The sequence below is a fragment of the Amblyomma mixtum genome, chromosome 1 (assembly GCF_055824585.1).
Source record: "Amblyomma mixtum isolate Tamu chromosome 1, ASM5582458v1, whole genome shotgun sequence".
NCBI classification, from domain to species: domain Eukaryota; kingdom Metazoa; phylum Arthropoda; class Arachnida; order Ixodida; family Ixodidae; genus Amblyomma; species Amblyomma mixtum.
In genome coordinates this window covers 192,412,589-192,433,135 of record NC_143012.1, presented here as the reverse complement: position 1 = coordinate 192,433,135, position 20,547 = coordinate 192,412,589, and the positions used below count along the sequence as shown (strand labels likewise).

General features: G+C 46.5%; 3 protein-coding genes across 4 annotated transcripts; 1 reads left to right on the top strand and 2 right to left on the bottom strand.

Moving 5' to 3' along the window:
* Positions 1–3,838: 3,838 nt before the first annotated feature.
* On the top strand, positions 3,839–4,514 carry LOC149370358 (P2X purinoceptor 7-like). The gene is made up of 3 exons (XM_089577672.1): positions 3,839–3,962; positions 4,076–4,276; positions 4,355–4,514. The coding sequence occupies exons 2-3, from the start codon at positions 4,101–4,103 to the stop codon at positions 4,512–4,514; spliced, it is 336 nt and encodes a 111-aa protein (XP_089433798.1). The 5' UTR covers positions 3,839–3,962; positions 4,076–4,100.
* A 3,824-nt stretch (positions 4,515–8,338) lies between these two features.
* LOC149370357 (uncharacterized) lies at positions 8,339–12,060 on the bottom strand. Of its 2 annotated transcripts, XM_089561314.1 has the most exons (6): positions 11,926–12,001; positions 11,603–11,789; positions 11,303–11,446; positions 10,975–11,073; positions 10,694–10,865; positions 8,339–10,591 (listed from the first exon to the last, which is right to left on the bottom strand). In XM_089561314.1, the coding sequence occupies exons 1-6, from the start codon at positions 11,947–11,949 to the stop codon at positions 10,396–10,398; spliced, it is 822 nt and encodes a 273-aa protein (XP_089417440.1). In that variant the 5' UTR covers positions 11,950–12,001; the 3' UTR covers positions 8,339–10,395. The 2 variants fall into 2 exon arrangements, with proteins under 2 accessions (XP_089417440.1, XP_089417432.1); XM_089561306.1 differs by having other exon boundaries at positions 11,603–12,060.
* Positions 12,061–12,121: 61 nt separating this feature from the next.
* Positions 12,122–15,293, bottom strand: LOC149370356 (uncharacterized). The gene is made up of 6 exons (XM_089577667.1): positions 14,625–15,293; positions 13,630–13,731; positions 13,414–13,490; positions 13,158–13,246; positions 12,551–12,833; positions 12,122–12,491 (listed from the first exon to the last, which is right to left on the bottom strand). Exons 1-6 carry the CDS (start codon positions 14,868–14,870, stop codon positions 12,122–12,124), a joined length of 1,167 nt encoding a protein of 388 aa, XP_089433793.1. The 5' UTR covers positions 14,871–15,293.
* Positions 15,294–20,547: the final 5,254 nt, after the last annotated feature.

The window sequence follows — 20,547 nt, the reverse complement described above, 5'->3', positions numbered from 1 at the left end:
GCAACGGGCGAACGTAACTCCGGCGCCGACGGAGGCGCCTCTTGCGGCGAGCAGCGCACCGGAGACAGGATACGCTCGCCGTCGCACACATTGGCAGTCAGCTCCGCATGCAATCTGATCGCTACGGCTGGGCTGCGTACTCTTTTTGCGAAGAATGCCGGGGTCAAATACGAATGATTATCCTGCTGTTGTCAATCTGAAATAACAATGAGAGATGCGAGCCAGAAAAATACAAGCGATGAACAGACGTAGCTTACCTCGATCTCCACGCTCTTCGGCGGCGCGTTGATTTTATACCTGTGCTACACGGGTACTTTCGAATGACATCTGAGTCGAATGGCAGTCGAGACTTGGAATGGCATTCGAACTCGACGGACTCCCGCGGTGCTGCACGGCACTTTCCAAACGCATTCGAAATTCTCAGCTCGTTTTCAGTGTACAACGACGACTACGGTCACGCTATAGTCCGACAACGGCACTATCACGGTGAACAGCAGCGTATGATTATAGTGAGCTATCTAGTTTATTATAATATTATTGTTGTGGCACAAGTTTTTTGGCTAAACGACACCGACGAGTCCGATCAGCGGACGGTCAGCTTTCATGCCCTCGGGAGTTCGGCGGCTGAGCGAAAATGCGCTGATGAGGTGACGGTGCGAATACATGCGCGCTTATACATTATGCGGATTGGAAATAAGCGAAACCAGCGCCTATATTTCACATGTGCACACATGGACACTCACTAGCGATAACCACTTGCCAAATTAATTTCAGTCGACGACGACTCCGTTCCCTTCAGCGACGACTGGGCCTAGCGAGCCCGCAGGGTTGGATCGGTGATTGTGAAGAACGAATTCACAAGTTTTAGCGAATGCAAATGGTCAACGAGTGTAGTTTTGACAAGAGTGACATGAAATCAACTATTGCTTACATCGCAGGACGCGCATACGATCAACGGGAAGCGGCGGTGTGACTCGGGCTGCCGAGCAGTGCTTTACGGCCAGCAGCAGTCGTCGCCGTCGCTAGCTTGTGGGTATCAAGTTAAGCCATTTCAGTTAACGCGAACGGTCACCAAACATACTCCTGGATAAAGTAGTTTAAAATAAAGTACGGGGCATGTCGGAGGAAGCCGGGAAAATTAGCGAGAAGCGCCGGTCCTACGCGATGTCAACAACCCGGCTGTCAAGTGTTTCTCAGGCGAGCGATCGTGTCGGCGCTTCCCACAGATTGTCGCACTGCGTAAACAGGCACGGGTACAACCGGTACAGAAGAGAAGAGATTATTTAATAGAACTAAAGCGCATATTTCGTTTTATGTCTTGCAAACCAGTACAAGCTGTTCATACGCAGCGATGTAAACAGCAGCATGAGTACAGTCGTCCTCATCGGCGCACTCCTGGGGAAATTTCATGCACACGCGGTACATGTTCGTTGGTGTACTATTATCTGCAAGCACTCACTTAGACGGAACATGAACTATTTGCTAAACAAACAGCAGAAAAAAGCGAGTAGCTGGTGTCGAAATGAACAGCCACAGAGCCGAAAGCAGTCGCGCGGCTGTGGGCGGGGCGAAGCGACGGCGGCAGCGACGGCTATTGGTCGCTTCGGGCTGTGTTCGCGTTTCGAAGGCATTCCAAAATCTCCTTTTTCAAGTTCGCTCCTCGGAAGAAGGAATTCAAATCGTCCAAATCGCGAAATGCCGCCGATATAACTATCGGCACGCTTTCCACCGCCATTCTACCAGCCTCGCGCAAGGCTGCCATGCCGTCTGCTACGGCGGAGAAATCCTGCGATATGTTCCCCGCCTGCCCGCTAGATGGCGCTGGTTGTTGAGCGATCGTGGCGGCTCCTGACGACTGCCCGTTGCCTATACAATACAGCCGGAATGAAACGCGAACACGCATATCGCCTTCTTTTTCTACATTGCAGAGAGGTATTCACTTGCAGCCAGTTTAAAAATATGTACTTCGGTAGACCCTTCACCCAGACACAGGAATCAGGCTAGTTCTGCACAACAGCTGAAAGTAGACAGGCAAAATATTTTGTTTTGTTCACATGCACTGTTCGCTTGCCTTGCTGTAGACGGAACAAAGTGGGCTGTTAACATGTGGCCAGTAAATAATTTACATTGCATTTTTTTTCTCACATGGTGTTTCGAATGGGGTTTTAACAGCCGAACGACGGCTGTGGTGTCGAAGTTAAGTATAGGCTCCATGCGCTGCAGTTTGGCGAGCACGAGTGACGTCATCTGGGTAACAAGGAAGGGGGAGGGGGGGGGGGAGGTGGACGTCGCTCTCTCGTTCAGTTTGCAGTCAGCTAGGAGAGCGCCAAGATATTCCCTCCAAAAGCGAAAACAAACTTCGCTAATTATGGGTGGCTCGACCTACTTCTGTGTTTATATATCGAAGACAAAATTTCATCTCTTTCCATGGAGATCATGCATGTTTGCGCATGCACAGGAGGGTCCACTGGAACACAGTCTATTTTGGAACAAAATTCATGAGTGCAAACTGGGAGCGGATTTACATAGTCTGGGGTGTTTTCAATGTGCCATCACTGGTAGGAGTCCTAGGAGTTGCTTTGCTTCTTTGTGTAAAGAGAAGGAATGCGCTGAGTAATAGACAGTGGTTTTTGGGGGGCGTTCTTGGAGCGGGCACCTTTAGTTTCAGACTACGGTTTTTTATACATTTGTGTGGTTCAGCGGGTTAGGGCAGTTTTTTTTACATGCGTGCGTGCGCGTTGTGGGTACGATGTAGTTTTTCTGAGAGTGCTTACGTAGTGTGTCACGATGGTTCGCTTATAGGTTTTTCTTTATGGATTTGTATCACGTTGCATAGAGCGGTGTAAAATTTTTGTATTGATATTGGTGAATTCCCGCCATTTAAAACCCTTTTCTGGATCAATAGAAAGAAAACTAGAAAGTGCATTACATTTTGTAAAGTAATTTATTGCATTTCACATCTCTAAACCCTTCCTAAAGTTTACCATCACAATGCGATACATCACGGCAAAATTCCTTTGCTGTCTCTAATTAAATAAATGCCCTGAGGAAATACCTATCTCAAAAGTCCTGTAACATACTCAGCAATAAATGCTTAGTCTTTTTGTTTACTTACATCAATGTTTCTCTGAGCGGAATACATGTACATAAAGCAAAGCAGTGTTCATCCTGAAGACATCCAGTATAGAGTACTACCATTGTCTGTGTGTAGTACCGATGCGTTTTTCGCAATTCCACCCGACCATGTTATGTATGCGGCTGATTTCATTATGTGAGTCAATTGGACACCTGTTCTTCAAACTGTAAGGGCACTTAAAGGGTCAGTCTACTGAATTTTATCGGTCATATTTTTTTTGCGGCAATCGATAGCTCTTTACCCAAATTACCGTTTAGCCAGGTGTGGTGCCAAGAGGTGCGGTAGAACATTTTAAAATCGAATTTTTTGATGTGGGAACCCACCTGTATGAGTTGGTAGTCTCATCTGGCAACCATGAAATTACATACGTCATAGCAATTTATGAAGTGCACTTTTCAAGTGCTCAGGTGATTAAAACAAATCGGCACTGAAAGTACATTGGTTATTTATGTCACAATTATGAGAATCCGTATTTTTTCATTAATAAAGTACAGGAACGTGAGCACCATGACCCTGAGAGGGCGCGGCAATCAATCCAATCCTAAAGCCCAGGGGCTTTATCCAATACAAGACGAAGCGGCGTCGCGGTAGCCGCCGTAGTTGCGGCGCGCATGGTGTCTTGTTTGACAGACAGTATGTCATGCTTGCAGAATCTGAGCGAAGTTGAAAAGAGAATACTGTCAAGGATGAACGAACAAAACTTTGACCCTTATGAGTCAACTCCGGATAAACGCAGTCGCGACAGCCAAAGCGATGACGAGAGTAACGACGATCCCGACGATCCGTCGCCTTCACCACTGGCCGGGCGCATTGGGAACTCGGACTGGTAAGCTACTCTCCTGCCTTGAAACTAAGCTGCAGGTTAACTATTCAACCATTTTTCGTCCGCACACGGCTTCCTCGTATACCGCAACCTATGTTATTTTGTTATATACTTAGGTGCACCTGCAAGAATTGCGTGGCGATGCCAACTGCCGTCGAGTGCCTGTGTTGCCGGGAATTGCCGGAAATTTTCTCGGAAGTCTGCGTCACTTACGACCAATATTTTCGTACCCTTTGCCTGGACCCGGTGGTCCTGCAGGTTGCATACGTCGACGTTCGGGAAAATGGCGAGGACAACGGCATTGAAAGCAATGAAGAGTATGTTATTTCTGGCCGAAATGTGTATATTTTGTTAGTAGAAAAATGGTGACAATGCTTTTTTTTCCCCCTTTTCAGAAAGTACAGGTATACCGCCTACAGGCAGTTCGCCCGGTGGGTGTGGGCCCACTTGGGAAAGGGCAACAGGAGAGTTATACCATCATGCGCCGTTCGCAAGATTCGTTGCACTTTTCCATCTGCCGCATATCACGGATTTCAGTATCCGATGCTGCAATAGCTTGCAACGCTACTCTCATCACTTTGGCTGTCGCGACCGCGTTTATCCGGAGTTGACTCATATGCGTCGAAGTTTTGTTCGTTCATCAATGACAACATTCTGTTTTCAACATCGCTCAGATTCTGCAAGGTTTCCGAACGCTTTCGACCCAGAAGGGAAGGACCTTTGATAGGAAAGTGCAGCCCGCATCCCCTGCATTTTGTTCGTATCTACCCAACATTTCAACCCCCCTCCTTGAAAGAAATAAAAACATGAAACCCAGAAAAACCTCGTTGTCCATGATGATGGTATGCTGCTACCTGGAAGCAGCAAAATCTAACTGCGCAATGCAATGCACACAGAGACAACAAAGCACACAAATTTCAAGGTTTATTTTGTTCGGAACAAGTAAAGCAGCATATGTATCAGTGCCCAAGTGACTGCTCCATATCACTTAGCTTGGGAATAACATAACTCAGTCACCTTGCCCCACTGCATGTGCTCAAATACAAAAACAATGTGCTTTGATAAACAAGCATGCCTTGCACCATGTCCATAAAAAGATTTTAGTAAGCTATGGGAAAAGGCCGTGCGAGCTTTTAGCTAGCTTGTAGCACAGCAGTCATGATAAGTTATTACAAGCGCTTTTGATCAACTTGCAACACAGGATACTTTCAAAAGCCAAGATATACCGTACACCTTATGTTCGGACAAAAAGCTCATAACAGCCTCTATTTGGACACGATGCAGAAAAGGCCTCCATAGAGACTGAGACCACTATCAGGAAAACAGAAAACTTCACCCAGTGTCGGCATATAAAAAGAACAGTTGGAGGTCAACAAAATGACCAACATGTGCAACAAACTCTCGGCACTCTTTTCAATGCTAGCAAGTGTCAAAATACTGCACTTGGTTCCGGTCAGCTCGATAAAAATTATATCAGTGCCAGACACAATGTATTGAAGCAATATGTGCTACAAAGATGCACAGAAGAGAATTTCGCATGACAACATTATTCTGTGATGCTACTATAATAATGACAGTCCCCATTGAACATATGTCTGCAAACACAGGTAACAGGACAGGTTGTTCAACTGCCTAGATTTACAACATGTTTGTAATGGATCCGAAACTAGCCACTGGCTAAGGATCCAGATGCCTCATTCACCGTGAACTTTGTATATTTTTTGTGTAATAAAACTTGATGATGATGATGACAGAGTGGAAAAATGAACCTATGTCTCAGGATAATACCTATTCTCAGATCTGCTAGCCAAGTGTGGAACATCCCGCGCCTCCTTCCCCCATTTCTCTGCAACGACGTACGAGTGAGATGGCAACCATAACACTCGGGCTACAATTAAAATGACAAGAGGGAAAAAAAAGAGTGCTGTGCAGCGTGGAAAAGTTTGTAGTCAGTGCGCATGCATCATGTATCTACAAGACCTGCACTGATAAATAATGCCGGTTTCCCTGGCACTTGGAACGCATGTCATTACATATCGTTGTCTATACACTAGAATTTCACAAACAATCGCCAATTGTTACAATGAAAATGCAAGTGGCAAAACAATATTTCATTACAAATAAGCCTACTCCCAGAGAGAGAGAGCTCTTTAATGAAAAACAGATTTTAGCCGGTATGAATATTCGCTGACATGCTGCTCTGCGTAGGCGAGGGAAAAGGGGTGGTACAAAGAGTGCGGTCATTGAAGAGGGTTGCAACGCAATAGTTCACTGCAAGATGGCCACTTTGGTTGAGACCAAAGTCAAGTTCTGTGCATGTCATAGGTCGGTACACTTGCTCATGAATGCACTCATATTGCCTCACTCACAGTCACGTCTGTGAGTGTGGGTGGTCATTAGTGGAGAAACGAAACCGCCTGTAATAGTAAACAAATACACAGTTACATGATAACATTTTCAGTCAAGTATAAGCGATTGTAGAAACTGACTGCGATAGCATACCACATACACTCATCGTTGTACACAATGCCATGGCTTCATTCCATGCCAATCATAGACAATGAATAAAAAATAATAGCACTGAAAGCGCAGAACAGCACACTGGCAGTTTCACATTTAAGAACATGAAAAGTTGATAAAGACATTCAAATCACAATGTGAGCAACTGGCCGTTTAACACGTGGGATGACTGGATGCAGCAATGGTATAGTGGTCTGAAGCACTGGCCACTGGGATGGGTAGTCTCTCTCCAACATTGGTTGCAATTAACTTCTTCAGCAGGGTGTGACTTGAACAGCGACACTCTCAAATGCCTCAAGAAGCTATCATATTGTCACGTAGTGGTGACTGCAGTCCGACGAACAGGAAAACAGCGAGAATGTCTTCGAAACAAAACTGTTTATTTGGGCTGACTTGCGCCCGCAAAGAACTGAATCACCCGGCAGCACGCCTTCTCAGTTGTCGAATAATTAGCTTCGGCTTTGGACAGGGAACGGCTACCGTAAGCAATGACCTTCTCCACTCCATGAATTTTCTGAACGAGGACAGCGCCTAGGCCCACACTACTTGCATCGGTATGAATTTCAGTCTCGGCTTTTTCATCAAAGTGCGCGAGGATCGGTGGGGTCTGTAAACGGCGCTGAAGTTCCTTGAAGGCTTCTATTTGCGGTGCTTCCTGCAACCTGGCATTGCAGAGCCGGTCCAGTGTGTCGTCGATGCGAGGGAGGGGGTAGACGTCCTTTTTTGTGATGTTCAAGCGCCGGTAATCAACGCAGAATCGAAGTGCACCGTCTTTCTTTCTCACTAGAACAACAGGTGCCGCCCAGGGGCTCTTTGAAGGCTGGATAACGTCGTTGTGCAGCATTTCTTCCACTTGGTCCCGGATGGCTTGTTCTCGCGGCGACACTCGGTAGGGGCTCTGGCGGAGAGGTTGGGCGTGCTGGTCGGTTATAATGCGATGCTTGGCAATCGGCGTTTGTCGGACCTCCGGCATTGACGAGAAGCACTCGCTGTAGCTTCGAAGGAGATTGCGGATCTGGTCTTGTCTGTTCCGGGGCAGGGCTGGATTTATGTCGAAAGTGGGCGAGTTCTCTTGGTCAGGCGAATCTGCGGATGGGTCGGAGAGGGCGAAGAAGTCTCGTACGTCGGATATTTCGTCGAGGAAAGCAATCGTCGTTCCGCTGTTAACGTGCCGGTATTCTTCGCTGAAGTTTGTCAGGAGTACTTCGGCTTGGCCTTTGCGGAAATGTGCGATGCCTCTTGTGATGCCGATTCCTCGGTCGAGAAGCAATTGCATGTTCCCCTCGATAATGGCTTCAGTGTCGCTCGCTTCTGTGGCGCCTACGGTGACTATGACGCTTGAGCAGGGTGGGACACTCACTTGTTCCTCCAGGACACTAAGCGCAAGGTGATGTTCCGGAGTTCTCGTCGACGAGATGGCCTCGTCCGTGGAAAGTGTGATCATCTTGGATCGCAGGTCGATGATCGCCTGATGCTCATTGAGGAAATTCATGCCCAAGATCACTTCGCGGGAACATTGCCGTAGCACTACGAAGGTCGCGGGATAGGTATGTCCCTTGGGAGTCACTGTCGCTGTGCATCGTCCTGATGGCGTAATGAGGTGGCCTCCTGCGGTGCGAATTTGTGGGCCGTCCCAAGCGGTCGTTACTTTCCTCAGCTGCGCAGCGAGTGGTCCATTCATCACCGAATAATCGGCGCCTGTGTCGACTAGAGCGGTGACTTTCCGGCCGTCGATAACCACTTCTAAGTCGGATGTCCTGGCTCTGGAGTTGCACATCGTCCTCGGTGTCGGGTTACGACTTCGTCGGGTATGTGAATCGGGGATGGGGCGTTTGGTCGAAGCTTTTTTTGATGGCGACGTCGCTTTGAAGGTGGTTCGCGTCGTGGTCGAGGTTGTCGTTGTATACGGCGTCGGTGTAGTGGGTGCGTCGTCTTCATACAGCGTGGTCGCTGGAGGATCTTCGTCATTTCTTCTGCAAGCAACCTGACCTCCACAGGTTGCTTTATTTAGTTTCCCCGACGAGGGCTAGGGGACCTTCCCCGGACAGCCGCGGCGTAGCTGCGGCCTGGTGATGCGAAACGGGCGGTGGACGGCGATGGGGAGTGGGAAAGACTGCTTGACGACACGTACTCCTCAGGTAGTCATCGATTTCCCGTGGTTGCTGGCCATGGAGCGGTCGTGGGGCGTCGATAGCGAAACTTCGCAGGCCGATGCATCTGTACGGGCAGTGGCGATGAATGTGGCCGGCGTGGCCACAATGGAAACACAGTGGGCGGTTGTCGGGAGTCCGCCACTCGTCGCATTTCCTAAAGGTGTTGCGTCGCTCGTAATGTGGCCGTGAGGGAGCTTGGGGCAGTCGTTCCTGTAGAGCTCTGGTGCGCGTTGAAGAGGGGTTGGGGGGTCTCTTCGAGGCGGGGGACTGCGCAGTGCTGCAGTGTAGGTCATGGCTGTAGCTTCCTTTGGTGTCGTTGGTGACGGGGAGCCAAGTGCATGATGCACTTCTTCACGGATGATGTCCGTGAGCGATGCCACCTGATTCTCCTGCGTCGGCTGTGTTGGGGATGGCAGCAGTCGGCGAAGTTCTTCGCGAACAATTTCGCATATTAGATCACGAAGGTTATCTCCACTTGCAGGGGTATCTTCTGGGGGGCTTGCCGACAGCACTTCAAGTGGTCTGTTGTAGTGACGGGTACAGGCGTCAAGGGTCTTTTCGATTGTTGAAGCTTCAACTACACACTCGGCGACGGTTGTTGGAGGATCCCGGATCAGTCCAGCGAAGAGTTGCTCCTTCATGCTCGCATTAGGAAGGAGAGTTTCTTTTCTTTGTTCATGTCAGGGTTGGCGCGCTTGAAAAGGCGTTTCATATCTTCCACATACGCAGTCACGATCTCGTTTGGGCGTTGAAATCGCGACTGCAACATGATCTCCGCTCTTTCCTTGCATACGACGCTAGTGAATGTAGCCAGTAGTTGCTTCTTGAAGGTCGCCCAGGTCGTGAGGGAAGATCCGTAGTTTTCAAACCACGTTCTGGCGGAGCCGTCCAATGCAAAATAAACGTTCCGAAGCTTAGCGCTGCGACACGGTCGTACATGTCCAGCCAGTCTTCCCCATCTTCGTGTGGTTCTCCACGAAAAGTCGGTGGCTCACAGGGCTGGCGAAGCACGACGGGCGTTGGCTGTGCACCAGGTTCCATCTTGAGGGGCATAGCAGGTCAGCACCTCCACCAGATGTCACGTAGTGGTGACTGCAGTTCGGCGAACAGGAAAACAGCGAGGACGTCTTCGAAACGAAGCTCTTTATTTGGGCTGACTTGCGCCCGCAAAGAACTGAATCACTCGGCGGCGGCATAGCAACAAGCGTGCTCGGCGGTCATCGAACAGAATGCCCGCCACTGGCGGCTGTGCTCTTTTTAAAGCTGATAGCGAACATTTGAGATAAAGCTTAGGAAGTTACTAGAACCTTCCAGCGCAAACTAGAATCGGCTTCGTCCGGATGCGATCAATCGAGATAAATCTAGGCGCGTCTTGCATCACAAATGAAGCGATAAAGCGGCGCGTCGGCAGCCTTGAAACATGAATAAACAACTACTACAAACGAACGCTACAAAGATTCGCGCCAATATGAAACAGGAAGACACCGTGACAGGTTCAAGAATCGACCTGGCAGATGCTCTTCCATGACAAGTGGCGCTACTTGTTGAAACGCAGCATGCGCTTTGCAATTAGCACTTCCTTCGACAGCCGAGGATACAATGATGACATTGGTGTTGGTGCCAGAGAAGTGCTGAGCTGCCTCATGGAGGAAAAGGTCCGAGAATTGCACTCTTCTAGACTGGCTCCTAGGAGGTCTTGGACATAATCTAGAATGTGCAAGAGTTTCAGAAATTAAAAAAAAGGGGGACACGCCACTGCTTGGTCACTTTTTAAATGGCAGCATTATAGTGCTATTATTGAAAATGTTACCGTATGTTGGTTTCACTTTGATAGGAATAGCCACTTCACAGCCTTTCCTAGCTCTCGGAAGCTTCCGACGGAACATTTCAGTTCCTTCCGAATCACGGGCTTGCTCCCTAGAGCAATTTTCATTGTGGTGAATGACGGCAAGCTTAGTCCTGCAATCAGATTGCGAAGCAAGAAAAAATTTTAAACATGCTGACAAGGCTCCGATTCTGCATAGACTGCACTATGCAAAATAAAAGTCTGATGTACTGCACCTGGCACTCATTACGCCTGCAGTGTATGCAACGGACTTCGGAGCAAAGTGAATCAGTAGTGAATGGAATGCTTCCAAAGATGACGTCTGTGTACTGCTTGAAAGCTGCTCAATATCTTTGAGCAGGCGCACATTCGTAACAATTTTGATACACCTGTCATAGGCAAGTGTTCCTGCAAATGTAAAACCAAGGTGTTTGGCAGCATCATATTATGAAAGTGAAATTTTAAAAAGATAGCAAGCAGGATAACGCAATGCTTCAAAAGCCACACAGATAATTACCAGGCTTCAGCCACTCCTTGTCGGTCAAAGGTTCATGCAAGCACCTATGATAAGGTTGCTCATGGCCTTCATGAATGTCTGCAATGTGCCTTGCCAAGCCTACAACGATAAATATACATGCAGTATTATGTATCTATGGTAATGAAAAGAAGCATCTCTCTATTAGCACGAAATGTTGATACAAATGCAACAATACAAGTAAGGTTATATCCTACACATATACTACTGCGCATTGAGGGTTATTATAACGGAACAACATTGAAAACTCCTGTTTGTTCAACGTCGAGTTCATATGCTCATAACTGTGAGAAAGATCATTGAAACTCACTTTTCCAGATGCTCAATCTCAGATTCACGTCACCATCAGACACAGCCACAGAGAAGTAAACGTGGTTGATTATTGGCTGAATCCAGGCTTTGATGTCAGAGCACTTAGAAGCACGAGCTGCACCCTCCAGCTTCTTTCGCAGTCCTAGCAGCACAAAGCAATATGAAGATCTTGTGAAAAACATCAATTTGTGCAAGTTCATTCAATACTAGCAAAAGTTACTGTTATGAGTGCAATGCATAAAAGACATTGGGAAACACTGAAAAAGTACCATTGCAAGAGAAATATTTCCACACCAACCTTTTGCAACATGCCAAGTGTCCAATCCGTGCTGTATGTCTGGCTCATTCTCCCGCATGTGCTTCCTGATGGAAGGGTGCCTATCAGTGACGATACTAGAGATAGTGAGGTTCTTAGACCGCAGGTCCTCAAGCCCTTCTAGAAACCCGACCTTCTCCATTTGAGGGCTGGTCTTTACGTCTGGAGACTGAAGAAACAAATAAATATACTCAGTGGTCAACATTTCACTGAAAATGCTGGAGAATAAGCGAAATAATGACACCATATGCAGTGTGACAAAAAAATGGTCTTGCCTGCCCGACTTGAACTTGAACAAAACTAACAATTTTTGCAGTCGACGATTCCATAAATGTGTACGTCAAATACTTCGCCGAATGGCCAGGGGAGTCGCATCTTCCATCTCCAAGCAGATGCAAATTGCAGCCCCTTATTGCATTCAACACTGCGCTGTGTTTTTCCTGCCAGACCTGTAATACATGATCAAGAATGTCATTCATGCCTTGTTTTAAATTCCCTTCCTTACGTTTTCAATAGCTGGAAGTAGGCAGCCTTTCTGGTAGACTTCATATAGCTTGCTTTAGAGAAGACTTTGATGTTTATAGAGCTGAGGAGGCGCAACACTTTTGTTGGGCTGGTGCCACTGAACAAAATTGCCCCAGCAAGCAAAACATTTCCAGCAGCCACACCGTTTACAGATGGCTGACTGTGCCAAGTCAGAGTGTGGCCAAGGCTGCACCTTGCAGTTACGACAACTAGTGTGCCTTTTACAGCTTTGGAGATAGTGCAGTCATCTCCACAGGTCCTGCATGCCTTAAACAGCTCGTTTAAAGAACTGTCAAAAACAATATATTTCTCTTGACAGTGCAATGGTGTGGCAGTCATTCCATCCCTGGAAAAGAAGTGATTCATAAGTATAAGGATGCCCAGCTAGAGCCATCATGAACTTACTGTTCAGAACTTTCATCCAGTGTCGGCTCGTAACTCATATCATGGTCAATTTTGGGGTTTTCACAGAAGGAAGGCGTTTCAAGCTGATCTAAGCTGCAGTCCATTTTCTTTGGAGTAGACGCATTGACCCTGTCTGGACAAAATTCCAGCTGTGGCATCTGTGCAGTGTTTTGCCTTTTACTGCATAAGCAGCACCTTTCGCCAGCTTCCTGCAAATCTGTCTGCACTGCGACACTTCTGCTCCGACACATGTCTGTTGAAAGGTCCAGGTTAACTTGAATGCCTGAAAAAGGACAGTGTGTTGATAGTCCTTATGATATTTAAGGGAGTAGAAAAAGAATGTCAGGGCTGCTAAACAGAGCTATCTTTGGCAACATCCTTCAAATTTGCAAATGACTTGCTGAGCTTGATGACACCGTATTATGCACTTGAACAGTCCATTATTTGTTATTATGGTCACAATTGTGCACACTGAGTACTCTGTTTGCAATTATTTTTTGTCAGCCTGTCTCATTTGCTATGGTTGTGGTGCAAATGCAGGCAACACGCCAGTTTTCTAGAACTGTTGGTCCGAAGAGAATGCGCATAAATGTACCGTGCTACTCACTTGCTGATGAGCTCTGCCTGGAGTTTTCCTGCGAAGCTGGTGGGAGTGACCGCTGCACATAGCAGTGGTCTTCATGTGGCTGCAAAGACCATGAAAGAGAACAGAAGCATAACTGGCACCTCTTGCCAGTAGCACTGCTCAGGAGCCTATATGCACACAATGCTGGCCCGTACCACAGGCAGAATACAATGAATTGTTCCTCATTACTATTGATACTGAACCTGTTCCAAATCTAGCTGACCTTACAGCACTCACCACTGCATGTGTTGGAAATTCACAATCACTGGCACCTTCAATGCTTGACGGCACGGTTACATCTGCTCCACAGGCATCCTGCGATCAAACACCAGATAAATTCTGCTAGCACTGTCATCCACTGCTGCTGCCCGCTGTTGATAACTCTAAAATGTGTATCAACAACCGCAAGCTTCAGTTCAATACCAAGAGGACATATCTGCAATCATGCGCTCACCACTAAACATAATGGTGATTCAGATTCACTTGTGACAACTGTCACATTTGCAGCAGTGTCGTCAAACCTCAGAGAGGCAGTGGCATCAGCTGCACCGTAACCCTGTAAAAAAAAAACACGCAAACTGTCACCCACTCTTCCTGCCAACAGGTGACGACCTGAATATGGCTTGAAGCTTCAACAACTTAAAAAGTTAGGTCTCGAGCACAGGAACACATCAACATGATTCACGGAATTCATACATAGCAAAGTGCACTTCCTGACAACCTCTGAGGGTAATGGTGCACTGAAGCTGAATTTCGGAAAATGATCAGGTGTTGTTTGAGCGGAGTACCATAATTCTAGGTCACAGTCACCACCTCACCTCACTGTCTCACGCCATTACCACAAGTCACCTATTTATTTGGTATTTTTATCCTGACCTAACGCAGATAATTTTCGGGACAGAAGCACAGGTGCTGAGCAGCTGAACACGTCAAAACGTAGGCCACAACAGCACAGATGACGCGTAAGATATGATAAGGCGTCGGTGGTAGCCGGGTCAGTCTAGCAGCACACATTTCTTTTTTTTTTGGGGGGGGGGGGGGGAAGGGGGGTCGATGTCGGCGCATGATGTTTCCTACGAATAGTTAGGCGTGGGAAAAATGGCAGGCTGTGGCGAAGACCGCCGAGCGGCTGTCCCTATATCACACAAAACGTTGTCATCCTTGACAATGGCCCACACACTTTACACACCCATCATAGTGCACGTCCCACTGCATAACACATCGCGCTCAGGAATATAACGTTTAGCCTGGCAAACAGTGCAGCTCAGCTCTCTGTACAAAAGCGAGACTACTACCAATGGATTAGTGAAATGACAATGCGCCTAGGAGCTTGCAGCCTTTTTTCCTTTACCACGAAAGTTGTGGTTTTAGTGCAGCGCACGCTAGCTATGTTCTAAGGTGACAAAAATCGATGAGAATCGCTGTAGAGAATGTATGAAAGCTCCTTACCATCAGGTCAACAGAGGGTACAGCGGTGGTCTTCAGAAACCTTCCGCGTTTCTCTCCTCGCTCTCCATAGTCCGCAGGACGAAAATGTGATGAACAGACACGAGCGTGTGGCGCCAACATGTAGCCAACGGCTACCTCCCATTGCATTCTCCTCTCTGCACACGCAGGCAGTCGATGGTACGAGACATATGGCTTGTGCATTTGCCTATTGCTACAAGTCCTCACCGCACAACACGTAGAAGGCATTGCAGAAATTCGTCGCGAAATGCAGGTCACGGAGGAAATAATGCGAGGCACTCAGTACTACAGCACTGCAGCAAAAGGGCCGCCTCAGCAGACACAGAGATGGAAGCGCCATTGCATGCGTAGCGGCGGCGTCGGTTAGGCCCTTCTTTTTCAAAAAACTTTGAAAAACATAATTGAGCAAGATTAAAGTATAAATATTCATGTCATTAACAGAAAAAGCGAGCAGGACGCCTTCTACAGTTTACTAGAACAAAATGTACGTTTCTGTGACGTTGGGGTATACTAATGAGATACATAGTATGTTCACTTATGCTTCTACAAAAAAAGACTACCACTTTCTTGACCAAAAAGAACGTTTGGGGCCGCCACCATGCATTTTTACCCGACTTTTAACGTGGAATTAAAATATAAATTCTTGCCTAAACCGGGAGCAGTTCCCTCGTTATTGACGTTATAGGGTCCCAACTACCAGAATCTGCCATTATCTCGAAACTCATCTCGGTGAGTACACTGACCCTTTAAAGGAGTATGGACACCTAACTTTTGGGTGCGTGTTTTCTTCTTTGTAATGATGCGTGAGGCATTATTATACATGGAGTACCACGTGGTGTTCCTACAACTGCTAAATAATTTATTATCGAATTTTTCTCTTGCTGTTTAAATTTCAATAACGCAACTAAGAGTGGGACGTCAATGAGTGAGGCATGAAAAACTGCGATATAATCACTGCGTCCTCGTTTTAATTCGCTACAATGCTGAAGCCAGTCAGCCAGCTTCACTATCCGGACTTGTAACGAATGTAAAACAGCGATTATATTGCACTTTTTTCATGTCTGCTGGTCATTTCCATTTTCGAAATTCTGTGTGGGCACGTCGGCGGCGGAGCGCATGGAGTCAGCAACGCCTCGGCTGGTACCCGTACTGCTCGCGCTGCTGACACTCTCTCTTTCATTGTGAGCAAGTGCCGTCCTGCTCGTGGGTGCACAAAAGAGGGGTTGCCGCTCATTGTGAGTCATGACTGGAATGCCGCGACGTTGAGAGAGTGGAGAAACGCATTGTTGCCTCGGGTGCTACCACAATAGATCTCACAACATCAACGGCCAAGATCAGCCCGTGGAACTCTATAGATTTCCTGGACATATGTCCCACATTCCTGGAAAAAAAAATTCAATATGCGAAATTTGCAATCTACTGCCGAGGAAATTTTGGAGGTAATGGTGAATCTTTGGGATGTGTAGCAAAATCTTGCAGAACTTTTCCATCGCTCGCATCGAGCGATAACAAAAACATTAATAGCAAGCCAAAAAAAAAAAAACAATGCAAGCATGTCGACGGGAGGTTGGTATAGTGAAATCTTCCAGTGTATTAAAAAAAATATGCGTTCATACACTTTTTGCCATTCAAAAATGGTTTTCCCCGGAATTGTTGTCTGCGAAATTATTGAGAACGAGAGACGGCAAGCCTGGATAACTTCTGTGCGCAAGCTGAAGTAGGCGGTTTTCTCTTCCTAAATTGGTTTGGTATGTTGCGCGTATATATTATTTCTGACGAATTTTTATTGTAATTCAGTAAGCATGCATTGTTTAGTCGTAGAGCTCGCGCTAACGAAACTATTTTTTTTTTGTCCAGTAAAGCCCTCCGCCGGTCAGGTAACGCAAACAAATATTTTGGAGGCTGACATCAGCAGCTGCGTTAGGCAGACGCGTTTGAGGCAAGGTCAGTGATCGCCTCATTGTTCCTTTGTGTGACGCCCGGCTCAATTTCCGAAGTTATTTTGCTAGATGTAAAAAATGTCTCAAAGTAAAAGTAGTAAAGATATTAGCTTGCACATGAGTGAGCATTTTAATATAAGAGATGGCTCTGCAAATAAATTGTTTTGGGAATGCAAGTGCGCTGCAATCGGCATTAAATTAAATGTACCAACCACTGCGTAGTGATTGACCAAACTAGAGCATTTTTTCTGTTAGCCGTAAGCGAGCAGCTGGTAAGCGCATTTCGCGCGTGTTCTCGTTTTTCTTTTCAGCCTAGTCTATCTTTATTTTACGTCCAAATAAAAATATACTCGTTATTATTCAGCGAAAAACGTAAAGAAATTCCAACTATTTGGCAAAAAAAGTTCCGTACATCGAACTGCTCAGCTACCCAACAAAATTAAGTATTTTGCGAAAATGTCCCTGCCATAAAAAAAAGGTCTTAAGCTCGAATTCCACGTCTTAAATGAACTTGCCATTTACTTGCGACACACATTTCGCCGCAACGGTAACGGCGGTTTCGTCAACAATCTGCTCCACGAAGTGGACGTGATGCCCTGTCAGTTCTCTTTTTTTTTCAAGTCCGCGCAGAAAACAAAATCGCTGACCACTCTTTCTTGGAACCTACACCTGAGAGGGTACTGTCGCGATAGAAGGAAATGCGAACAGCGCGGCGCCTAATTCGAACAGAAGTACGCTACAGACATGAATTCCAATTTCGCAGTGCGTAGGCAACATGCTGTTCACATTATTTTCTATCGCCCTTGTACATTTTCCTAATCCTCTTAATCTCGTCAGCGTTCTAGCACGAAGGATAAAGCAAGCGTCAGCGCAAACAGATTTCCAGGCAGTCCAACACGTGCAAAGCATGTGCGGAACTGGTCTTTTTTCAAGGGAAAGGGCCTTACGCGCAACTTCTCGATGGAAGGGGTGACAGGTCTGCCCGGTCAATTGTGGGGAGTCGCGGGAGACGCTGCTTTTCACTCGCGCTTGCAGCGCTCCTCTGCAAAGCTTCGTCTCTCTTGTCGAAACGTTGGCTCAAGCAACCTGAGGTTTTCCCCTCCCTTGTTCATTTTGGGATCTTGAAATGATGGCATGCCAAAACCTTAAATGGGGCACGTGCATTCTGAGGCATGTATCCTTGGCAGAGTTTGCTTCGGTATGCATTCTCACGTATTATATTCTCTGTTTACAGGTTTCAGCGTGAACATCGTCCCGCTTCTGGTCCACCTACATTTTGCCTGCCCGCAGTTTTATCACAATGCTTGGATATTGCACCGTTGCTCTAGAGGAAACCTGCAAACTGCCTGCATTGTAGCACTAGAATTCTTTGCTCATGTTTATGCTAGTGTTCATCCTGAAGTACTGCCAGCAGTTAAAGTGTGTGCAGCAGCACATATTTACTTTTTAAAATTGTGTATGATCCTGAACTGCCTTGTGATGACATGTGCACCGCTTGAGGAGCAGCGTTTTTTCTTTCCCCATCCAGCATGCTCCTTCCTTTGATATCAGTTTTGCAGACATGCCATGATCTACAATGTGAACTTCTGCATGTTTTTTTTGTGATTTTTTTCTCTTCTTCCTGTCTCTAGATTCCTTATGCATACTCTGAGAAGGTTGCTGGTCAGGACCGGTCAGTGATGCTAACTAAAATACAGTTAAAGGGCCCGCCGTAACGGCTCTGGCTGCTGACTGCAAGGTGGTGCAGTCAAATCCTCGCCACAGTTCGATAAAGGTGTAAAAACTCCCCTGTGCTGTAAGATGTCAGTGCATGTCAAGGAACACGTACATTCAGTCGAAATTAATCCACAGCCCTCCGCTAGGGCGTTCCTTTTTGCCAGTGTGCAACTTTCGGGCATGAACCTGCGTGCCATATCACAGCAGTATGGCTGAGGGTCTAGTTATGTCAGAACGTTGATGATGTTTGTTTTGAAAATATTTAAAATTGGTTACTAGCTCTATGAGTGCAGCTGTGCACAATGCCAGTGATGGCCAGTGTGCCATGCCTCTTGTTACCGTGGCATTGGGCTGAGGCTACTAATATAAAAACATTTCAGCACAAACACATCCAGCTGACAGTTTAGGACTATGGTTCTTGCATGCGATGCCTTGAAGGTGCACTAAACAGGATTTCTTGTAGTCTCAGTGTACATGCTGCGAACATTCTAACAAATGCCCCGGATCCCACATTTTTTTTTTAAAGTCACCACGGAGAGTAGGAGGAGTCAGCCAACATGGTTGGTATGGTAAAAAGCGTCTGGAGTGGCTTTCAGCCAATTGTGTTTCAGCTCCGCTGTGCCGTTGGCTGAGTAATATGCATGCAGAGTAGTCTTGGAAAATGTGTGGGCTGCAGTTTGGACTATGTACAGCTGTAACAGACGGTCGGGCACATCACCACTGTAGCTGCAGAAGAGAAAACATTGTCAAATTGCTTCGGATTTACTTCAGTGATATATATATTCTCTGAACAACAAATATGTACCGGTTTTATCAGATTACTACTCGCACAATGTCCAAAAAGAGTAGTGAAAATTACTTTGGGTATCTTAACAGATGATAGTATTTCCATTGGCCATCGCAGATTGACGAGGTCGAGTCTCTCAAAACCAATTAGTCCATGCGTATTTTACTTCCGCGGGCTTAATTTGTGGTGGCTATGTTGTCTGCATTTGAAACTATTCATTCAAAGAAAACATAATACCCCTACCCCCCCCCCCCCCCCCCCCGCCACCAGAGCACCTTTATTGCTCAAGTTGTTTTCTTTTTAAATCAATGCAGGCCTTGCTCGTCTGCCGGAAGCTGCTCGCGATTTTGCTGTAGCTCATTTGAGCATGGGCATATGCTGTTGAATAAAGAATTTTCAGATATTTTCTGTTTTGATGAATGAGCTCCAACATGAGATTCCTCACATGTACAGTACTGTTTGCGATCACCTTGAACACACAATGTTTCCAAAGAAGGGGCCATGCAGAGCACACACTTAAGGGTTTGATGTTGGTCTCGTATCGAGGTCGTTATTGCTTTTGTGGGTGCAGAGAGGAAGTTATGTGATCTAGAGCTCGGCACCTGATCACGTTTGAACAAGACGAGAAATTCTTTGTCACAAACTTTATTTCAATGAAAGCATAGTCGACGCATTGCTCGGAGAATGAGATACTGGCTGTTTGCGTTCACAAGGAACGAAAAGGAAGTGAACGCTAGTATAGGCAATTTCAAAGGAGCTGCAATGCAAAAGTGTGTGTGTTGTGGAAGTGAATTGGATATCTGCAGGGCGTCCAATCTAACCACACAGTTCCACAATGCAGGTTCTTTTAGCTTGTGGGCAGTTTTGGGATCAAGCAGGCTTCCAGTGAAATTTGGTCAGGCAAAGTAGTCTTTGTCAGGAGTAACCAGGCTGCACACTTTTCTTCTCAGTCGTATATTAAAGCTATTACGCCAGCCCTCAAGCTCTAAATTTCTGTATGGTAAGAAGAACCGCTCTCCTCACCTTCAAAGAACTTTTTTATCTTTAGGAAAGCCGTGAGGGCTCTGTTATACGAATGATAAGCAAACCACGGAGCGTGGTTACTTTTGACAGACAGTACATGTGGCCAAAGCCCAGCCCTCCCACAGCCTGTGCTGCCTCTAGGGCATACTCTAGGGAGTAGCGAAAAGTGCCTCTTTGCAACAGACTTATGTTAGCTGCATGTACCGGCTGTTTCAGCGAACATTTTCAAAAATTTTCAAAGATAGGATTTTTGAAGGAAAATTATGTCTTCGTGGCATAGTATTAACAGTATTGGCGGACATCAGAAAATGGGTGAACCATCTTAGCTAGTAGGCTGGTTATAATTTTTAATAAACTTTTTAAATAGTAGAGCTAGGTACCTAGTTGCAATTAGCGATTTGTAGCTGGTCGTTAGTAATAGCCATATCTTTCTAGGATT

Excerpts from the sequence above, each read along its gene's own strand:
- LOC149370358 (XM_089577672.1), top strand. The coding sequence starts at position 4,101 with ATGCCAACTGCCGTCGAGTGCCTGTGTTGCCGGGAATTGCCGGAAATT. Across the intron at positions 4,277-4,354 it reads GGCATTGAAAGCAATGAAGA|AAAGTACAGGTATACCGCCT; the intron begins GTATGTTATTTC and ends CCCCCTTTTCAG.
- LOC149370357 (XM_089561306.1), bottom strand. The coding sequence starts at position 11,867 with ATGGTGTCATTATTTCGCTTATTCTCCAGCATTTTCAGTGAAATGTTG. Across the intron at positions 11,447-11,602 it reads CACTTGGCATGTTGCAAAAG|GACTGCGAAAGAAGCTGGAG; the intron begins GTTGGTGTGGAA and ends TTGTGCTGCTAG. Across the intron at positions 10,592-10,693 it reads GCAGGCGTAATGAGTGCCAG|GACTAAGCTTGCCGTCATTC; the intron begins GTGCAGTACATC and ends ATCTGATTGCAG.
- LOC149370356 (XM_089577667.1), bottom strand. The coding sequence starts at position 14,870 with ATGCCTTCTACGTGTTGTGCGGTGAGGACTTGTAGCAATAGGCAAATG. Across the intron at positions 13,247-13,413 it reads GAATTTCCAACACATGCAGT|GTCTTTGCAGCCACATGAAG; the intron begins GGTGAGTGCTGT and ends TTCTCTTTCATG. Across the intron at positions 12,492-12,550 it reads CTGGATGAAAGTTCTGAACA|GGATGGAATGACTGCCACAC; the intron begins GTAAGTTCATGA and ends CTTCTTTTCCAG.